The sequence below is a fragment of the Henckelia pumila genome, chromosome 2, assembly GCF_033568475.1.
Source record: "Henckelia pumila isolate YLH828 chromosome 2, ASM3356847v2, whole genome shotgun sequence".
Lineage (NCBI taxonomy): Eukaryota > Viridiplantae > Streptophyta > Magnoliopsida > Lamiales > Gesneriaceae > Henckelia > Henckelia pumila.
The window spans coordinates 3857761-3874467 of NC_133121.1; the positions used below are offsets into that span (position 1 = coordinate 3857761).

Sequence of the window (16707 nt, forward strand, 5' to 3'; positions counted from 1 at the left end):
AAATTAAAAAATGATTCCAATTGATAAGGTTGGTGAAATTCAACATAGAGATTTAAATTTCATGATTAAATCAGATGGATTAAAAATAAATAAATTATTAACATAGTTTTTGTGCTTAATATGTATTTTCTTGAAGTACGGTTATGTTGAGTTGATTAAATTGACTCAACCTCAACCCCATTTTAAGAGGAATTTCTCTAAAACAACAATAATAATTTAAAAAAACTTTTGTGGATATCAAAATTAAATAATCAATAAGGGTATAGTTGTCATTTAGTTAAAAATTAAGTTTGAAAATAATTATTCTCAAAACATTAAACTTTAACTTTTATTAGCTTTCAACTTTTATTTTCAAACACCGCCTACTTTAGGTTCTCACCAACTTCAAAATAATTTCTACTAAAATCGCTTTTAAATAAGAAAAAATCTCCAAAACACCCCTAAATGTGGTTTAAATGACAAAAATTTATCTCAACTTCTGCTTGACTAATCAATTCGGTTTAGATAGAGAGTTACTTTTAATAAAAATAATCTTAAAAAATGTGAAACAACAAATTGAATTTTTTTAAAAAGTTTCCAATTTTCGTTAATACATACGCATCTTGTTGTATTTTCAACAGAGTAAAAATTATTTTGGTACATGAACTATTGATAAAATGTCAAATTGATATATGAACTATTGAAAATATTTAATTGGTATATGGCTAAACTCAAAAGTCAATTTTGTCCTTTACTTAAATTATTTTTAAGTTGAATATTATTATTAAATTAATTAATTGAACTATATGCATATTTTTATATTTTAAATTTAAATTATTGTATTAATTATAATTGTAAATATAAATTTATATTTACTTATTAATATGCTATAAAAAGAAAATTATATATCATGTATACAAACGATTGCTTGATTTCTTCTGTGTTAATGTCGTGATTTTTTTTCCTTTCAATTATTGTCGTCGTTGATGGAAGAAATCGATGGACTCAATGAGTAGGATAATGATATGATAATATTCAATCAATATAAAAATACAAGGGATTTATGGATTTATGTTTTGTATTAGGGATTTATGAACAATTTACCGTTTAATGAATCACACATTATTTTCATTAATCTTCAATCACAAATTTCAAGATTCCATCTTTCTCATCCCTCACACACACAATAATCCACCCTCCATGACAGGTCAATCCCCCGGCGGAGCAGGCACCTCGGCAGCCGCATCACCTCCGTGTCCTTCATCACAACTCATCCCGAATCTCCCAGACGATATCTCCGTCCAAATACTGGCCAGAGTTCCCCGTTCCCATCATCCTCACCTCTCTCTAGTCTCAAAATCATGGCTTTTCACCATAAATTCCGCTGAGCTATTCCGCACGCGATCCCTCCTCCGCGCCTCCGAATGCTCCCTATACCTCAATCTCCGCTTCGATTCTTCCTTCCACTGGTACTGTGAACAAACCCTTCAATCCAAACGTTCGCTGGTACCCCTCCCACCAATTCCCCAGAGCCGAATCGGGCCCTCGACTTCAGTGCTCGGCCCCAAAATTTACATGATTGGCGGTTCTATCAATGACATCCCAACGAATGATATTTGGGTATTTGATTGTAGGTTTAATAAGTGGGAAACCGGGCCGAAAATGCGGGTGCACCGGGAGTTTTCCGCCGCGGAAAATTGGGGCGGAAAAATCTATGTTATAGGTGGGTGCGTGGTGGATAACTGGGCTCGTTCCATCAACTGGGCCGAGGTTTTTGACCCGGAAACCGGTTCTTGGGCAGCGGTTCCGAGTGCCATTGAGGTGAGGGACAAGTGGATGCACGCTAGTGCCATGATAGGGAGTAAGCTTTATGCAATGGCCGATAGAGGAGGCGTGGTTTTCGACGCGGGCTGTGGGGAATGGGGCAATGTGCCTAAAAGGTTGGATTTGGGGTGGAGGGGTCGGGCTGCGGTGGTTGGTAATGTGTTGTATTGTTATGATTACTTGGGGAAGATTCGGGGATATGATGTGGAGATGGATGTTTGGAAGGATTTGAGAGGTGTAGAGAAAGGATTGCCGAATTTCTTGTGTAACTCGACGATGGTGAATTTGGATGGTAAGTTGTGTGTGGTGTGGGAAGGGAAGGGAAGTGGGAAGGAGATGGATATTATGTGTGCTGAGATCGAAGTCAAGAAAGACGTTGATGGAGGTTTGAGTGGGAAGATTTTGAGGTTGGAGGTGATTCTTGTGGTTCCGAAAGGGGCTTCGATTGCTCATTGCTTGGAGGTTGAATTTTGATGAAGTTCTTGGCGGGTGTTGAGCCATGGCAGGATGAAGGGGTACGTATTTGCTATTTGTTGAGCTTTATTTTGCAGTTTACCGTGGCATTTAAGTTCATCCAGTTTAAAGATTGTGATAGACTTGAGTTCATGTTTGTCTGACGATGAGTTAAAATGCATCATTTATGTTGTACATTCTCAGACCTGAAATCTGGGATAAGTGAGTGCAGGATGAGTGTGTGGGTTGCTTTAGTGAACATGTTTAGTCCAGGCACGGGTTGTAAGTTTATCTGAGGTATTGAAGTCATGCATTTGTGTAACATGATCATATGATCTGCGTTTCGGAGTGTAGTTGAATAGCCCGCACATTTCCAGTCGTGCAATGCAAATGTTGTAGCATGAAAACTGTTGGTTTAGAAGACACTCTTCTTACCTATCTTTAGCAGCAACATTTCCTTGGCGAATATCATTTTGGAATAGTCGTTGGTTCTAGTCGAATACCATGTAGAAGCTAATCTTTTATCTTCTTTTTTTTTGCTGTGTATAAATATTTCTTCTCCAAAATTTTTCAAGATGCAGTTTTGGCCCTAAGCCGATTTGCAATATCGAGTTGCAGTGTGCTGAACGTAATCCGATTACCACAGTGAGTTAAAATTAAGGTTCGCGACGTTGCAACTGCAGAATCGGATTAAAGATCACTGGTCTTGCCGAGATACAACATATATCCACCATTATATATGAGTTCAGTCACTCGTAGAAAGCTGGCCCGGAACTAACATACGGGATGTGCTGCATAAATGTGTTTGATCGCTCTTAAAGGGGTGCGTGTGTGTGTTTGTATTAAGGATTGGATTGTATTTATTTTCAATGATGGATTTCTTTAAAATTTTGATTGGAGTCGGTTTTGCAACCTTTTGAGTTGCATTTTGTGATCCATATTTCCAAGTATACGATGCTTTTTGTACGGTATCCTCTCCTGAAGTTTTACCATGTGCCACATTCTAATTATTCATTTATTTACTCTTAATAAGTATAAAAGAAATAAATTAAATGTATGTGATTGATATCGCTAGGTTTAATATTTTATTAATACTAAAAAAATATATGTGAGTTGCATGTATTTATAATTTTATTTGATTAATACTTAAGTTATCAAAATTTAAAATGTTTATTTTTATTAAAATCATGTGTTATATTTTTTTTGGCAGGTTTAAACTTCAGTTACTATGATTCAATATTTAATTAACATGTGAAGCATGAATATTACGTCTTTAACTTTTTTTATATATATATTTTCGGTTTTTGATCAACATTTTTTTGTAGTGATGTTATATGTTTATATCTTGAGTTTAATTTATTTTTTAAACTGACAACTTTAAATCATTAACATATGTTGTATATTTATTGAAAAACGTAATATATATATATATATATATATATATATGAGAGTGTTATTTACACTCCAAAAAATGTTAATAACACTCCACTTTATTTATATAATTCTCTAATAGACAAGATTACCCCTAATTAATTATTTTCTCATATAATAAAATCTCTATTTACCTAAAAAAAACTCAAATTCAATCATTCTATTAACTAACTAGTAAGATTTTGATATCTACAAAATATGTCATTGTTTTCCTCGTATGCAAATAAAGTGCAAAATAACAAAAAAATATCTTTCTTAGTCTTAAATCTCAATTTATTCATATAATAAGTCAATATTTTGTAGGATATATATACAATGTTATTCAATTTTTTTATAAAATGCATAAAACTGGTGGGTTACAGAATTTTTATTTACCAATATTATGTTAAAGTGTTTGGGATAAAATGTAAATTTACATATATTAAAAATTAAGATTAAAAATAGGAATATATTTTATTATTTTAGAATAATTTTTGAAAACACATAATACTTTAGTGATTAAGAGCATAGTACTGTAAAGATATTGTGAGCTCTAGTAATTTTATATAAATTAACACTAAATTTAAAATAAACTTACTATTAAATATTTTATTTTATTTTTGTTTAGGATAATGTTTCTTATAAAAATATATTAAAAATTCAAAATTTCATAAGATATTGTGATTAAATTAAAGTTTGAATTTTAAAATTACAATAAAAATTATTATGAAATAAATTATGAAAAACATAAGAATAAAATATAATTTTTTTCGAAAATTATAAATATAACATAACAATAACTGTTGTTTTAATCAATAAGTTTTTGAAAATTTGTTTGCATTCCGTATTTAAAAATATTGACATATATATAACTATAATATATTGAGTTTTTAAAGTTTACAAAACTCACTTTAGGAATTAATGAGACTATTAAAGAATTTACTAAAATTGATTAAAGGGTAATATAGTCAACATGTACTAAAAAGTAATAAATGGAGTGTGGTTAACAAAAAAATAGAGTGTAAACAACACTTCCTATATATATATATGTAATAAACTGTAGAATCAAGTGATTTGTGTATTATTAAAAGTTGTAGTTAATGATAACTGTGCAACTCAAATATTTTAAATTGTACAACAGTACAAACAAATACATGTTTCAATTGTTCAATTCAGGAGGACAATTATTACACTCAAACAATCATCTTATTCATTATTGTGTTTTCAATCAATGTGAATATAAACCATGACATTGACTTCGATATTAATTGTATGACCGAACGCTTCTCGTTTTAACAAAATTTATAGTTAATGGTAACAATACTATTCAATTAATATTTTAAACAATACGTACAAAATCTCTAGCGTCATGAATAATTTATGTTAAATTATATTTTTATTAATATTGATTTTAAGTAAAAAAATATTAATTTATTTCAGATAAATGATTTTCTTGATTCATTAACTTGTCCAAATTTGAGTTTTAGTCCATTGAGTTGTCAAATTTGATTTTGGTGCACTAACATTTAATTTTTTACTATTGTTAGTCCAATTGTTGACGCGATATTTAATAATTCAACAATTTTCGATCTCAACATTTTTTCGTCATGTCAGTAGTTTTTTTATATTACAAATCAGTATTTTCCAGTGTCACGTTACCAATTAGACCAATAATTTATGAGAATTAAAATTTAGCGTACCAAAAACAAATTTTAAAAACTTAGTGGAACATATCCTAAAAGTAAATAAGTTAGAACTTAGTGGATTTCTATGGTAAACCCCGATAATCATAAGATAATTGTTATAGCTTGACTTGCTTTGATTTTCAATTATCTTGGTCATACATAATAATATATATTCAAAATTTTCTTACGTATATTTTTCTATTTTATTGAAAAAATATATTTTTTTGCCTTCGATAATCTGTTTTAAATATACATTAGACAATAATTTAGTATAAAAAATAATCAATATTCTAACAAAAAATATAGAAATAAAAATAATATTTTTATAATAAAAACTATGTGTTATAGTATATAGAAATATATACTAAGAGTATTTAATTCATTTATACAAATAATTATTTCATTAATGATATATATATACATATTTTTTTATAAGTTTATCAAACTCTTGTTTTAAAAAATCTAACATATTAATATGTGGTAAATATTTTTTTCAAAAATCAAATTCATATAATGTGCAACGGTCAATCCAAACTTTTCTTTATAATTTTATTTGTTCAAATGTTGTAATATTTTGTTTTAAAACTCTTATAGAGTATTAATTTTAGTGGTACTGATAACATTATTTTAAATTATCTTTTTTTTTAATTCCTATTCGAGATTATAAGTATAGAAATAAATTATTTTTAATTTTTCTATTGTTATCGCTAATAACATATTACTAATATTTTTTGAACCTCTAATCAAGTATATGAATATAATAATTTTATGTCATCTAATCTCATTCCCTCTAGTTTTTCAACAATTGTTTTATACGACAATGTCTTGATAAAATATTAATAAGTTTTCTGTTTAATTTCTTAAATAGTAATCCAATCGAGTTGTTTTAAATTTGATATACATATAAAGTACATGTTATTTTATATGGCATAAACAATATTTATATATGGAGTGTAATAATTAATTTATAATTTCTAAGAGTAGTATGTTAAATATATTATTTGAAAAAAAAAAACATGAGCAGATAAAAAAATGTGAAGAAAATATTTTTTTAGAAGATGAACAATTATATTTTAAACAAGTTAAATTTTTTATACTCAATATTTCAAGGATTTTTTTAGTAACTTTGATATAAGAATAAACTGTCTGACATAAAAATTGATTTGAGTGTAGTGTTTTTTTTAAAACTTTTTATCACGTAAATTTTTACGATTTCGTAATTATTAACATTAATTTATTATATTAGCCAAATATTTTATATTGTTGTACAAATATCAACATGGCTTAGTTATAATCATACTTTCTATATTTCGCTTATTTAAATTGCATTTATTTTTTTTTATCTTTCTCAATTATATAGTATAGTTTTCATATTACGCACTACTCTTTTACCAATTTATTTCTACTAAATTTATAAAATGTATAATTTTATTTTATTAAAATTTCGCTAAATTAGGGCAAAATGAGAAATTTATTTTTGCAAATACTTTTTTAATATAGATGTGAAAAAACACACAAGCCTAAATTAGTGTGACGAAATGAGCATTTTTTTTTTACCTTGGACAAGAAAATATCGATGTTGATTACATTTGTAGTCCCTAAAATTTCAAAAATATTACACAATTAGTCGTCACCATTTGTTTTATAAATCTCTTCCTAAAACTGAAATATCAAAAAGTCTAGTTAGATTATCAAATATCAAAAAAATAAGTGAATGATGGAATAAAGGATATGAGTACATTTTCTATATAAATGAAATCGTAACATGATTTCACTTGTCTTGAACATAATGGTGAAATTTAATGGTTTGATTTAATTTTTGTACTTTTCTTAATTAAAATTTTAATAATCAAAATATTACGTTAAAAAATATAGTAAATTAAAAACGTAACTATGACGATAAAGTTGAAATAAGTCCAAAAATTTAATTTTTTTTTAAATTTATAGAGAAAAAATTAAGGTAGCTCTCAATAATTACTTTTTGTTTCCATGTGTGTCACAATATAAATTTAGGACTTGAATTAAATATTAATAATTAATTTACCTTCAATAAATAAATGAACACACAAAATGATATGAATTAAATATTAACAGTTAATCTAACTCGAATAAATAAATTGACTATTAATCTATAAAATGACATGAAAAACCTTAAAAATTCTTGAAAATGACGAAAATATTAATTACTAAATGAAATAATGAGGAAAAAATTGTAAATTCATTACCAAAAATGTCAAAATATAGATTTAGGACATGAATTAAATATTAACAATTAATTTACCTTAGATAAATAAATGGAGACAAAAAATGATATGAATTAAATATTAAAAATTAATTGAATAAATAAATTGGCTAATGTATAAAATTAATGCAAGACCTTAAAAAACCTTGAAAATGACAAAAATATTAAAGATTAAAAAATTATAAATTTACAATTAAAACCAAATAATTAATAAAATAATTATGATATTGAAGAAAATTCACAATTAAAACTTGTATATTTATATAGGTAATAGATATACTTTCTTCGTACATAGTCTTACTTTGTTTTTAACACAGATTAACGAAAAATTATCAAAAAAGTAAATTTTATATTAAAAAAAACGAGTATATTAGTAAAAGAGCAGGCCCGGCTCCACGGGGAGGCACCCTAGGCGTGTGACTAGGGCCTCCCTTTTGGTGGGGCCTCTAAATATTTTTTTTTATTTTTTATTGGTTTTTTATTTTAAAATCTTAGAAAAAGCCTCTTAATTATGTTGTTGAAAATTTGCACCGATTTTTTATTTTGTATTTTTGCTTCTCCTTTCTTTGCTAAAAAAAAAACCATTTCTTCCTAAAAAAACTCTCCTTTCGATAAGTTGCTCTAATCATGTGAATTAGATTGCTCAAATTGGTGCAACTATGATTTCGTTTTTTTTTATTGAATTTGTAATTTTTTTTGTTTGTTTGTTAGTTGTGGTTGATATTTTTATTTTTAATTGATCTGGTTTTTGGACTTTGGTCTCCGAAATTTTAAAATATTTTTGTAACTCGCTTATTCATCGGTTCTTATACTCATTTAGTTTATATATGTCATTTCTTATAATTTATTAAATTTACTTATTATATTAGTTTATTAAATTAGATATAGATAATAATTATGTGAATTTATTTATAAGCTCGTATGTAATATTTTTATATTTAATAGAAAAATTTATATAAGACTTTTCCTTAAAAATTAGTCTAGGGTCTCCAAATTTCTGGAGACGGCACTGTAAAAGAGTGTAAAAAAATTACTAAATATGATATATAACTATATATTTGGAACAAAAAAAAAAAGAAACGTGAATTATATAATTGGAACTGAGTGAATAACATAACGGCAAATGATAAATAAATCTCTATCATCAAACTTATATTTGTCCTCAGTCTCCATGTCAGCAAATATTTGTTCTCACTCCCTGACAAAGTTCTGACATTTGTTTCAACTTTCTATTTGAGCACAAAATACAAAAATGCCCTCACTTTCTTTTGAAACCCAATAATACTGTAACACCCGATATTTTTAAATACGTAAATCCGCCTGCATAATTAGGATATTTAATTATTTAAATTTATGATTTATGGGTTAAATAATTATGTGAAATATTTATGCATGATTTAATTTATTTTTAAGCATTTAACCCATAATTAGTAATTTTTATGATTTTTAGTATTTTTATTATTTGATCGCGTAGACGGGGCCGTGGACGGACGAGATGACGACTTTCCACCCAAATTATTTTATGAGCCTTTTTGGAGCCTTAAAATATTATTTTGAGCTTTATTATCTCAAAATTTTAAGTATTTAATTTTATTTAATTTTAGGGGTCATTTTTATCCAAAATTAGTCAAAATATTGACTTTTTAATATTTTTAAAATTCCCCTAAACTAATATTTCGAGATTTATTTTATGTTTCAGATTTTTAAAGATTTCTTTTAGAGTTTTAGTTAAGTTATATTTTATATATATATATTATATCCTTAATTATATATTTAATTACCCTATTTTCTAATAAACTAAAACCTAAACCTATCCCTACCTCCCACGTTTTCTTCCACTCAGCCGACACCCACCTCCATCTTCTTCTTCTCCATCTAGCCGTGACCCAGGGAAGCCATAGCCAAGAGTTTCGAAGCTCCAAAAGCCCGTATTTTCGTCCCGTCGTCCCGGAACCGTCCCACGCTCGTGTTTCCTCGTCATCTACGGTGAAAGGCATGATTTCTTCTCGATTTTTCTTTATCATATCAGTATATATTACGTCGGCTACGTAGACATCGAAATCCTTTCAATATTTTTCAGAAAATCGATTGAATGTTGTTGGTTGTGCTTTGTTCTTCGAATTCATAGCATGCTCACGTTTTCTTTCTCTCTATGCATGTTTCGGCTGATGGCTAGGTCTCCAGGGGTGTGGGTACGTGGTCTGGGCTCGAGTGGCTCGAGGGGTTCGAGCCAAACGAGCCCAGGTGGTCACCTTTTCAACCAAGTGCACGGCCGAGACAGTCTAGGGTTTGGAGATGTAGGGCTTCGGCTCGACGGTTGGACGTGCATGGGGTCGGACCTCCGAGCAGGTTAGGTCCGGCAGGACCTTGGGAGGGTCCTGCAGGCGGTGGTCCGGCCAGTGGTGGCCGGACTGGCGCGGCAGCAGCCCTCGAAGGGCTGCTGCACGCAGCCGAGGGAAATTGGGAGAGGGGGGCCATCGGGTTGGGCTGGGTTTAGGGGCCTGGGTCGGGTCTGGGTGTCCGGGTTGGGTCGGATAGGTCTAGGATCGGGTCAGGTGGTTCGGGTCCGGGTTTGGTGGGCCGGGCTCGAGTCTTTTTATTTTTAAAATATTTTAAGAATTATTGGGTTTTTGAGTCAATTTAATTGAAATAAAATTATTTGGACTCCCAAATAATTTTATTTGAACTTTTAAAATTTTAATTAAGTTAGCCCATTAATTTTATGGGCTTTTGGGCCCATAAAAGTTAATGGGCCAGTCTTTGGGTTTTTGGGCCCATTGGGCCAGTTTAAGTGTTATTGGGCTTAGTGTAATTTTAATGGGCTTAATTGATTTAATTGGGCTTAGATTAATTAATTGGGCTTAAAGTTTAAGATATTGGGCTTAAGTATGTTAATGGGCCAGATTTAAGTTAATGGGCTTGCATGTCTAGGGCCAGCAGTCGAATCAAACCATGAGAAATTGCATGTGTCCTGAGTTTATATTTAATTATTTTATGGATGAAAAGTTATTTGAATATTTATATGATATTAGAAAATAAATTAAATATAAATGAAGGACACACAATTTATTTAAGTACATGCATTCACGAAATCAATTTTTATGCTATGATTGAAATTTTATGGTTGAGCAAATAAAATATTTTAGGTGGAAATTGAAGTAGTGTGGCCATTTATGGGCAGTTTTCTGCCATTTATGTATGGGCAGTTTCTGCCATTTATGTATGGGTGGTTCGCCACCAGCCTCGTACGATGGTTTCTTAGACTGATCAGTCGCACTATAAGTATGGGTCACACTTACGGATAGGACCATTCGATGTTAAGAAAATAAGTGCTCAACAACTCAGGTATGTATGATACTATGTATGTTATGTATTATGTTTATTTAAGTAAGTTATGTTATGTAATTTTAAGCATGCTCATTCATGTATATGTATGTATTAGTATTAAATGGATTTAAATTATTTTAAACCCTTGTTAGTATGCATGTTGGGCCTCTAGGCTCACTACACTGATATGGTGCAGGTGAGTACGTAGAGGAGCAGGTTACTCCTACCGGTGGTGAGGATGTATGAGCAGCGCTGCAGTAGCCCCGTGACCGTGACAGCTTCTGAGTCACCATGCTTGAGTCTTTTGATACATTTTATTATTTTTAAGGGTTGAGGTGTTTGGAATATTTTATTAAATATTTTAGTGCATGCACACTTTTTATTTATTTTATTTATGCAGTATATTTTTAATTCTTAGGGTTGACTCAGATGTTTAATTATTTTTAAATCATGCATTTTCTTAAGTATTTAATTGTTTATTTATTTAGTCATGTATTTATTTTAAATATTTTATTCTGTGCATATATGTATGGGCATATATGTACATATATTTATTTAGTAGTATATTAAAAAAAAAAAAATTTCCGCATATTTATTTATTATAGAGTTAGGGTCGTTTCAGTTGGTATCAGAGCACGGTCCTCGGAGGGGTCCTCACTGCTATGCGAGCTCAGAAATCCACGCTACCGGTCTGTAAGTTTTAAATGTTTATAGTATGATTTAATTTCTAGAATTTAAGTTAGCCTTAATTTCAAACACTTAGTTATGCATGGCGATTTACGTAAAGAAATATGGGGTGATGCAATATGCCTCGGAGACGAGTAGTCCTTAGGTGTGAAATTGGGTAAATTAAGATTTTGGTGCAGCTACTTGGAAATATTTTCTGCATGCAGGGAGAATTCTAGTTGGAGGCAACTCCACGTTTGCGTTGCTAGATTCAGGAGCCACGCATTCGTTTATCTCCCGAGATTTTATCAGACGGATAGGCATTTCACCGGAGGTTGTAGACAGTGGTTACGATGTTACCATGCCATCCGGACAGATTATCACTACCACTAGTGTCATCAGGGATCTGGCATTGGAGTTGCAGGGACACTCCATTCGAGCAGATCTAGTGGTTCTTCCATTGACTGGGTTTGACTTGATTTTGGGTATGGACTGGCTATCAGTTAATGGAGCTTCGATTGATTTCCGATGTAGGACAGTGTCAGTGAAGCCAGCAGGGGGTGAGATGTTTACTTTCTTTGCATCTCAGTCTAGCAGTATTCCTCAGATGATATCACATGTTCGTGCGAGGAAACTGTTGCGCAATGGATGTCAGGGTTTTCTTGCTAGTATGGTCACTACCTCAGATGTTTCTAGCAGATCTTTATCAGATATAGAGGTGGTACGTGACTATCCAGATGTTTTTCCTGACGATGTTGCAGGAGTTCCACCAGTGAGAGAGGTGGAGTTCGGTATTGAGTTGTTGCCGGATACTGTGCCTATCTCTAAGGCACCGTATCGACTTGCTCCTACAGAGATGAGAGAGTTGAAGGAGCAGATTCAGGAGCTGTTGGAGAAGGGCTTTGTTCGTCCTAGTTTTTCTCCATGGGGAGCTCCAGTGTTGTTTGTGAAGAAGAAGGACGGCAGCATGAGATTGTGCATCGACTACCGAGAGCTCAACAGAGGCACAGTGAAGAATAAGTATCCACTACCGAGGATAGAGGATTTATTCGATCAGTTGCAGGGAGCTTCGGTATTCTCCAAGATCGATCTGCGATCTGGTTACCATCAGCTGAGAGTCAGAGAGTCAGACGTGTCTAAGACTGCCTTTAGGACACAGTATGGGCACTATGAGTTCTTGGTGATGCCCTTTGGGTTAACCAATGCTCCAGCAGTTTTTATGGATCTCATGCATCGTGTTTTCCAGCCGTATCTAGATCAGTTTGTCATTGTATTCATTGATGACATATTGATCTACTCGAGGAGTATTGAAGAGCATACACAGCATTTGCATACAGCCTTGCAGACTTTAAGGGAGCATCGACTGTTTGCAAAGTTCAGTAAGTGTGAGTTTTGGTTGGAGCAGGTGGCGTTTCTAGGCCACATTATTTCTAGAGATGGGATTGCAGTGGATCAGTCCAAGGTGCAGGCAGTGAGAGATTGGGGGATTCCAAAGAATGCTTCGGAGATTCGTAGCTTCTTGGGTTTAGCAGGATACTATAGGAAGTTCATCAAGGGTTTTTCCTCTATTGCAGTACCCTTGACTTCCTTGACCAAGAAGAACGCGAAGTATAGTTGGAGTCCAGATTGTCAGAGGAGCTTTGATCAGCTGAAGGATGCACTTACTTCAGCACCTGTGTTAGCTATGACAGTGCCACATGAGGAGTTAGTGGTGTACACCGACGCGTCCAAGCTTGGTTTGGGCGCAGTACTTATGCAGAGTGGCAGAGTTATAGCATATGCGTCGCGACAGTTGAAGATTCATGAGCAGAACTATCCGACGCATGATTTGGAGCTTGCAGCAGTGGTATTTGCGTTGAAAATCTGGAGGCACTATCTTTACGGCGAGAAGTGCAAGATTTTCACCGACCACAAGAGCCTCAAGTACTTCTTCACCCAGAAGGAGTTGAACATGAGGCAGCGCAGATGGCTTGAGCTTGTTAAGGACTATGACTGTGACATTAGCTACCATCCGGGTAAGGCTAATGTAGTGGCAGATGCTTTGAGTCGAAAGTCGTCAGTGGTATCATGTTTGACTGCACAGTTACCACTACAGACCGAGATTCAGAGGTTTGGGTTGGAGTGCTATCCGAGCGGCCATGCACCGAGCTTGTCAGTGTTGACGGTGCAGCCGGTTTTGAGAGATCGGATTAGAGAGGGACAGTCCACTGATGAGGAGCTACAGTGATGGAGACAGAGAGATGAGGCCAGAGGTAGTCTCTTGTATACAGTGGAGGATGGCATCGTTCAGTACCGTGGGAGGATGTGGGTACCGAACGTTGATCAGTTGAGAGCCGAGATTCTAGCAGAGGCTCATGCATCTCCGTATTCCATTCACCCCGGAAGTACGAAGATGTACCGAGACTTACAGTTATTGTATTGGTGGCTTGGGATGAAGAGTGACATCGGGAGAGTGGTGTCAGAGTGCTTGACTTGTCAACAAGTCAAAGCAGAGCATCAGCGTCCAGCAGGACTTCTTAGACCTCTCCCTATTCCGGAATGGAAGTGGGAGAATATTACGATGGACTTTGTAGTTGGCTTACCGAGGAGTATCCGAGGGTGTACAGCGATTTGGGTGATTGTGGATAGACTCACCAAGTCAGCTCATTTCTTGCCGGTAAGGACTACTTACACTTTGACACAGTATGCAGAGCTTTACATCAGAGAGATTGTTAGACTGCATGGCATACCAGTGTCTATCGTATCAGACAGAGATCCGAGGTTCACTTCAGCGTTTTGGAAGAGTCTGCACACAGCTTTGGGGACTAGACTCTTGTTCAGTACAGCTTTTCACCCCCAGACAGATGGTCAGTCCGAGAGAGTGATCCAGGTTCTCGAGGATCTTCTGAGAGCTTGTGTCATCGATTTTCGAGGATCTTGGGAGACTAGACTGCCATTAGTGGAGTTTACCTATAACAACAGCTTTCAGTCGTCTATAGGTATGGCTCCATATGCAGCACTTTATGGGAGGAGATGCAGATCTCCGGTGCATTGGGATGAGGTTGGTGAGCGGATTTTGTTGGGTCCAGAGATTGTGCAGCAGACAGCTGACATCGTGACGCAGATTCGAGATAGGATGAGGACTGCGCAGAGTCGGTAGAAGAGTTATGCAGATGCCAGACGACGCGATTTGGAGTTCGCAGTAGGTGATCACGTATTCTTGAAGGTGTCACCTATGAAGGGAGTAGCGCGTTTCGGACGGAGAGGCAAGCTTAATCCGAGATATATAGGGTCATTCGAGATCTTGGAGCGAGTTGGCACGTTGGCCTATCGTTTAGCTCTACCTCCAGGGCTAGCGGCAGTGCACAACGTTTTCCATGTGTCCATGCTTCGGAGATATGTCTCCAATCCGTCGCATGTGTTGGATTTCGAGCCCTTACAGTTGCCACCAGATCTTGTGTACGAGGAGAGACCAGTGCGGATCTTGGCTAGAGAGGAGCGGAGGCTTAGGACGCGGGTCATACCGATGGTCAGAGTCCAGTGGCTGAATCACTCGGAGGAGGAAGCTACTTGGGAGACCGAGGAGGATATGAGAACTCGCTACCCGGAGTTGTTCGGGTAAGTACTTTAATTTCGAGGACGAAATTCAATTTAAGGGGGGGAGAATTGTAACACCCGGTATTTTTAAATACGTAAATCCGCCTGCATAATTAGGATATTTAATTATTTAAATTTATGATTTATGGGTTAAATAATTATGTGAAATATTTATGCATGATTTAATTTATTTTTAAGCATTTAACCCATAATTAGTAATTTTTATGATTTTTAGTATTTTTATTATTTGATCGCGTAGACGGGGCCGTGGACGGACGAGATGACGACTTTCCACCCAAATTATTTTATGAGCCTTTTTGGAGCCTTAAAATATTATTTTGAGCTTTATTATCTCAAAATTTTAAGTATTTAATTTTATTTAATTTTAGGGGTCATTTTTATCCAAAATTAGTCAAAATATTGACTTTTTAATATTTTTAAAATTCCCCTAAACTAATATTTCGAGATTTATTTTATGTTTCAGATTTTTAAAGATTTCTTTTAGAGTTTTAGTTAAGTTATATTTTATATATATATTATATCCTTAATTATATATTTAATTACCCTATTTTCTAATAAACTAAAACCTAAACCTATCCCTACCTCCCACGTTTTCTTCCACTCAGCCGACACCCACCTCCATCTTCTTCTTCTCCATCTAGCCGTGACCCAGGGAAGCCATAGCCAAGAGTTTCGAAGCTCCAAAAGCCCGTATTTTCGTCCCGTCGTCCCGGAACCGTCCCACGCTCGTGTTTCCTCGTCATCTACGGTGAAAGGCATGATTTCTTCTCGATTTTTCTTTATCATATCAGTATATATTACGTCGGCTACGTAGACATCGAAATCCTTTCAATATTTTTCAGAAAATCGATTGAATGTTGTTGGTTGTGCTTTGTTCTTCGAATTCATAGCATGCTCACGTTTTCTTTCTCTCTATGCATGTTTCGGCTGATGGCTAGGTCTCCAGGGGTGTGGGTACGTGGTCTGGGCTCGAGTGGCTCGAGGGGTTCGAGCCAAACGAGCCCAGGTGATCACCTTTTCAACCAAGTGCACGGCCGAGACAGTCTAGGGTTTGGAGATGTAGGGCTTCGGCTCGACGGTTGGACGTGCATGGGGTCGGACCTCCGAGCAGGTTAGGTCCGGCAGGACCTTGGGAGGGTCCTGCCGGCGGTGGTCCGGCCAGTGGTGGCCGGACTGGCGCGGCAGCAGCCCTCGAAGGGCTGCTGCACGCAGCCGAGGGAAATTGGGAGAGGGGGGCCATCGGGTTGGGCTGGGTTTAGGGGCCTGGGTCGGGTCTGGGTGTCCGGGTTGGGTCGGATAGGTCTAGGGTCGGGTCAGGTGGTTCGGGTCCGGGTTTGGTGGGCCGGGCTCGAGTCTTTTTATTTTTAAAATATTTTAAGAATTATTGGGTTTTTGAGTCAATTTAATTGAAATAAAATTATTTGGACTCCCAAATAATTTTATTTGAACTTTTAAAATTTTAATTAAGTTAGCCCATTAATTTTATGGGCTTTTGGGCCCATAAAAGTTAATGGGCCAGTCTTT

At 34.4% G+C, this 16707-nt stretch overlaps 1 protein-coding gene across 3 annotated transcripts; it reads left to right on the forward strand.

Moving 5' to 3' along the window:
• The first annotated feature begins 1052 nt into the window (after positions 1-1052).
• On the forward strand, positions 1053-3270 carry LOC140877800 (F-box/kelch-repeat protein SKIP6). 3 transcript variants are annotated; one of them, XM_073281381.1, is made up of 2 exons: positions 1053-2318; positions 2875-3270. In XM_073281381.1, the coding sequence occupies exon 1, from the start codon at positions 1090-1092 to the stop codon at positions 2275-2277; it is 1188 nt and encodes a 395-aa protein (XP_073137482.1). In that variant the 5' UTR covers positions 1053-1089; the 3' UTR covers positions 2278-2318; positions 2875-3270. The 3 variants fall into 3 exon arrangements, with proteins under 3 accessions (XP_073137482.1, XP_073137480.1, XP_073137481.1); XM_073281379.1 differs by having other exon boundaries at positions 1054-2318; positions 2832-3270; XM_073281380.1 differs by having other exon boundaries at positions 1054-2318; positions 2838-3270.
• Positions 3271-16707: the final 13437 nt, after the last annotated feature.

Coding starts and splice junctions, on each gene's coding strand:
- LOC140877800 (XM_073281381.1), top strand. CDS start 1,090: ATGAATCACACATTATTTTCATTAATCTTCAATCACAAATTTCAAGAT.